The following is a 5714-nucleotide window of genomic DNA, read 5'->3' as shown; positions in this document are numbered from 1 at the left end:
TGGGTCAGGACAGGAGTGCAGCATGCCACAACAGGCCGAACTGAAGCGCTTTGACTGTTGGCACTAGCGGTATTGGCTGTGGATTTTAAATGGCTGGTTACGAAACTTGACCCCTCTTTGGAAGGAATACTCTTTGGCATGTAATCACAGGAAATACATTCATTCCAGACAAAGATAGAGTTTCCTTTCCAATTATGTACGTAGTAATATCCCATTTCATCCTTTCTTATTCACTCCGCAATTAGCTTAAGGTCTTCTTGCGGTTTGCCACAGACAAAACAGCATTTGGCTATTTTCTCCGTATTTGCTGTGATTCGCGTGCGATGACTGAATGGTGAGCCACAATCTCAAATCATCCAGCCGCAGAATGCATCATTGGAGCGCACCTGCCCCACTGACATTTCAATTGTCTGTCCACTCTCTTCCCCCGGAGGACTATGGGCCGTGGTCCTGCCATTCGTTTTCATTGCAGAATAAATTGAACTTTGTCTCCGAGCAAATGCAGTGCGGCGAATTGATTCGCCCAAAAGACTCTTTCGCATGCATTAGCATCGGGGAGGATGTCCACTGATGTGGAAGGAGCGGACGACCTTGTCGTTGTCAGTTTGGTTTAACTTGTGATGCAGTTGCCTCGTATTTCTCCTGGTTTTTCGCAATTTCGTGATTGCCAGTTAACCAGAGAGGCCAGAGAAAATGTCAGAGAAAGCCACATCCGCCTAGCCCAGCCGGAAGTGGGCAGGGCTCCGGGTCCGTGCCAGGACTTGCTACTGCCGCATCAATCTGCCGGCTGCATATGGGCGTCTTCTGCCTTTTCTGTGTTAATGCAAATTTTTCGGCTGCAAATAGCGACCGAGTGAAAAGTACGAGAGATGTCTTGCATGTTTACATGGCAATTCCCAGCGCAGATTGCTCCATCAATAGCAAGTGCAGCATGGCCTTGCAACACATGACTGACGACTTACCTTGTTGCCAAACACACACACTGGTGGCCGAGGAGCACTGATCGGGTCCGAACCAAACGGCAGCCAGGCGGGCCGGCAGCGACAGGATGCACACTTGGGCAAGGGCCACAATCGCCTGGCCAATAAAGCCTACGTAGAAGAGCGACGGATCCACCGAGCAGACCTTTATCCAGGCTCCTATGCAAGTCCCAACGATGCCGACTAGGGCGGTTATACGGAGACCCTGTCAGAGACAACGAAAGAAACGAGGCAGGCAATTATAAAGAGTGGCCCCGCCTCGGCGTCTGCTTCCCACTTACCACTTTGTCCAAGAACCAACTGCCAGGAAATATGAGCGGTATATACAGGATCATATAAATCATGGATGTCCAGTCCACCCATTTATCGCTAATGCCATAGTAGCTGTGGAACAACAAAGGAAACACGATTAGAATGCAAGTTCGTACCGAAACAGCTCTTGGCTGGACGTGGCACTGGATGGGGGAGGCCTGGATGGGGCCCGATTGACCTAGTCCCTGCGAGGAGTAGACTATTTGAATTCATTAAGCTGTGGTCGCCGGCCCCTCCCCCCCAAACCAGCAGCTACAGTCAAGCTGCCTAATGAGCTTTATGAAAACTTTTAATTAAATATGATGCACGATACCAAATTGGATGACCAGCAAAGCCTTGTTCGTTGCGGGCTGTGGCATCTGGCCCCCTCGCTTCTGGGCTACAGGCACTGCCATTCCCACTGCCATTTTCTTACCGTGTGATTATGTTGTTGATGATGGTGTATTGTATCCATTGCATGGCATTCGATGCTGAATACAACACAAAGAGAATGAGCACCGCCCAGCGTCGGGCGTAGACTTTGTAGCCTGCAAATAGAATGCGAGCCAGGTGAAAGCCACTTGAAATGCTCGCTGGAACAGCTTAGGTGTAGTCATGTAGTCATGCTCAAGGCCACCTTGGCCCCGCCGCCATACAGCCACACAGCGGCCCTCCACCGCCAGCAGCCTCACAGGATTAACTGCATTAAGAAGATGGCTTACCTGCTGACACACCCCACTACTTACTTAAAGGTAATGCTCTTTCCTAGCAGACATTCATGCAAATCAACGCAGTTCCTGTTCCAATTTCTGTCTCGCGCGGTTTACTAAAGGGGTCCAAAGATTTTAGAAACTACTATTCAAAGCTGCTTTTCTATCGCTATCTATCTACCGCCAAGCAACTGACATCCCCCCTCTTGTGATAATTGACTGACTGACTGACTGCTCTCCAGCTTAAACCTTGCTTATTTAAAATTAAAATCCGATACATGCACTTCGAAATACGCTCTATTTATATTGCCATCTATTCTCTCTTTACTGTGCACGTTTCCAGTACATCTTTTGTGTCGATTCAACTGCGATACGATGGATGTCACTACCCGGCTGGTTGACAACATTTTAGTAAGCATGGCATTGAAATACACAAAAAGCTTTGAAGTCTTTCTTATTTATTTGTTTGGGTTTCATGAACACACAATATATGCACCGTACTGTGCCATATGTGGATGCAGAGAGGGATGGGATGCATCTATGTGAATGTGTGGCTGGGGCTGTGGCTAGGGTTGGCTCTTGCTCGTGCTCGTGCATGTGTGAGTGTGAGTGTGAGAGTACCCCTGCATACAAGTCCCAGCCACAGCACACACATCCACTAAACTATTGCCTACCTTGAGGTGCAGTTAGTGGAAAGAAAGTGGTGCCACACACACATTAATACATGTACAAATGCATGTACGAGTTACTGCCGTCTGAGTTGTCTCAAATGATGGCTTACAAATTTAGCGTACCCTCAGAAACCCTGAAATGTGCCTCACCTTCTGGCGGAGCGTTGCCCGTGCTCACGCCCACTCCCCCTCCCACCTTAACCGCCTTACTCTCCTTCTCCTTGGGCGAGATCATGTCTGTGGATTTACTGGCAGCAATATAGGAATCAGTGTTCTCAGCAGCTCCAGTGCCGCTGTGTTTCAGATCCATCCTGCTGCTGGGATCGCTTTAGGTTTTGGGAGGTTGTGCTGTGTGGCAGCTATTGCTGCGATCGGTGGTGTCGTTGACGTGCAGTGGTGGTTCGGTTGTATTCTGGTTTTCTTTCTAGACGAACACTCGTGGAAGCTTTCAGCTAATATTCTGCAAGTAAAGTAACATGAATGTTGCCAATTAATATAAAAGCACAAGCCGCAAAGTACCAGATTTATTTTCAACATTCGGACTACTAAACCTAGCCATTAAAAGCATACATTTGTGGTCACAAAAGGTAGCATAACATATGTAGGTATATATTACAGCCTTTGGAAGACCATGAACTATGATATTCGATGGAGTTTCGATATTGATTGATGAACAGCAGTTACAGCTCGGTCAGCATTGGAATAACCGGGATTGCAATACGAAATCCAGTTGTACGAAGATCTTTAACATTGTACAAGGGCAATAAACTATAAAATGCGAATATCCTGATAATAAGATAACCTTAAGTTTCACTTATCCTATCATATACAGCAGGGGTTCACAAAGTATAAATAAATGATAGCATTCTGCCTAGTAGATGAAACCAAAAGGCCGTTCTGGTTACCGCTATTAGTGAAATTTCTTTTGGAGAGATGAAATGGTTTGGGAGGGCAGACCAGATAAGCGACCCTTTATTAATAAGCCCCAATTAACTTTTTGATGATGGCTATTACACGCAAATTTCCATTCGTTCAAGTGGCATATTGTGACATTCCAATTTGCGTACGCTCGCTCATCCATTGCTTAAATCAAGTCATTGAATCAAATTTAAGCACAGCATTTACCCTCACGGCCACTTGTTGCTCAGGGACTGGCTCTGCCTCTGGCACTGGCTTTAAGTTTGGCTTTCACTCTCGGCTATCGGCTTTGGGAAATGCAATCATCCATCTCTGACTGACTTTGAGCGCCTCTGGGTCTGGCTCTGGCTCTGGCTCTGGCTCTGGCCATATCTCTACCTGTAAATAAATTGAGCGAATTTCAGCCAGCGAGCATGCTGCCAAATTGGAATGTCGGATTTGGCTGGTGCGCTGATTTGGTCTCATTTTCACTGATATTTTTGGGTTGGGCTTGTTTGGCACGTGGCCGTAATGCATTCCGTGAGGTGCACTCTTTTAATTCCATTAGCTCCACTTGAATAAGCCAAATCGAAAGGGAAATGCTGTTTTCCCCATTCGGCATGCCGTGTCCAGTGACAAATTGTACAAATGAATGTCATTTCTAATTTCCATATCGCCTAATTAGATCGCTCGTTGGGTGGATGCGTGGGCTAGGTCAGGAGCTGCATTGCACTGCCGTCTATCGCTATGCGTTTATTTAGAGCTGCGTGTGCACCGTAATTGATGTTAAAACTGTTTGAGTTTTTTTGAATCAATTTGCTTCATTAGCGGCGTTCCCAGGGAAATTTTACCCCCATTCAGATTCAGTTTCGTACAATCGCAGGGCCGGCCTTGGAGTGAACGAAGATACTTACTGGCCTTTAATGGCCTCGACATGGCGGATTGTGTGTGAAGAAGTTCTCTCCTTCATATTCTTCCCACAGCACTCCCCATTATCTGCATTGCAGCTGCTTTCTCAACACTAGAGTCCACCAAGGTAGGGGATTCTCTATCATTATGAGTTCTCGTAAATGGAGCGAGTAGTTCACCTGCACTCGATGAGCGGCTATGAGCGATAAGACATTAGTCTAAGCCAAGACCTAGACCCTCGGCCCTGCCTGGCATGACTATGAAGAACTCGCCGTAAGCTTCAAATTGAACTGGCTGAAGGTCGGAAATTGTCTTTTTCCACAACACCGCAACGACACGTACATTTTGGATTTACTCGTGCACTGAACCCAGGGAAATCGGGCCAAACCAGAAGGCTTAAAGGTTAGACCACACTTCGACTCTCGACGTTGGAGCTGACAGTGACGGAGGCGGCGGCGCAGGTGGAGCACGACGCAGGTGGGGATACGAGACGAAACGAGACGGGACGTGGTATTGAGAACGCAATCGCGAACGGACAAAGCGCTCAACTCTCGTCATAAAAAGCAATGTTGATTTGCAAAACGATTTCGGCTCGCCGCCGCTGTTTGTATTTGCCGTTATTGCTGTAAAACAGCTGATTCGATGGCAGAGCAGCGCAGACCGACCTATACAAAGAACCCAACTGCAATACCCTCACTTCGAGTGGGCCTGGGCCCTCAGTGAGCGATTAGAAAACAGTGAGGGACTGCACTGCGGGTATTGCGACCCCTCCTCGAAGTGGCATGCTCGAGTGGTGTCCGATCTGCTTGCCACATCGTACTATCATCCCAATCAAGTGTACTGTATTCGGCAGTCGGAATGTGTGATTTTGTTCTCCAGAAATTATCACAAAGCATTGGGGTGACAAAAATAAAAAACAAGTTTACGACGCAACGCAGCAGTTAAGTTTTAGTTACACTTTTCGGTTGCATAACTTTTTTTGGGCACTGTTGGGACTCAATCTGTTGTGAGGGACCGCTCATGACAGAAGTCCAGCTGTCATGAATCAGCATACAGTAAGCACCCGCTTTGGGGAATCAGCTTTGTTATCAGTACTCATGTGTGATGTTAAGATTGGTATACATACATATATGGATGTATTTACTGCAACGAACCTAAAAGGGTTCGATACAATCCGTCCCCCGACCTTTAATGAGCGCATCGCACCGCACCCCACAACCAACGCCCCCTCCGCAAGCAACCACCGATCAACACGC

General features: G+C 47.3%; 1 protein-coding gene across 1 annotated transcript; it reads right to left on the bottom strand.

Annotated features, from left to right (window-relative positions):
* Positions 1–1219: 1219 nt before the first annotated feature.
* On the bottom strand, positions 1220–4995 carry LOC117193916 (feline leukemia virus subgroup C receptor-related protein 1-like). Its single transcript, XM_033398585.1, has 4 exons — positions 4801–4995; positions 2803–3112; positions 1708–1819; positions 1220–1364 (listed from the first exon to the last, which is right to left on the bottom strand). Exons 2-4 carry the CDS (start codon positions 2960–2962, stop codon positions 1220–1222), a joined length of 417 nt encoding a protein of 138 aa, XP_033254476.1. The 5' UTR covers positions 2963–3112; positions 4801–4995.
* Positions 4996–5714: the final 719 nt, after the last annotated feature.

The sequence above is a fragment of the Drosophila miranda genome (assembly GCF_003369915.1).
Source record: "Drosophila miranda strain MSH22 chromosome Y unlocalized genomic scaffold, D.miranda_PacBio2.1 Contig_Y2_pilon, whole genome shotgun sequence".
Taxonomy (NCBI): domain Eukaryota; kingdom Metazoa; phylum Arthropoda; class Insecta; order Diptera; family Drosophilidae; genus Drosophila; species Drosophila miranda.
This window is presented reverse-complemented; position numbering and strand designations above follow the sequence as displayed.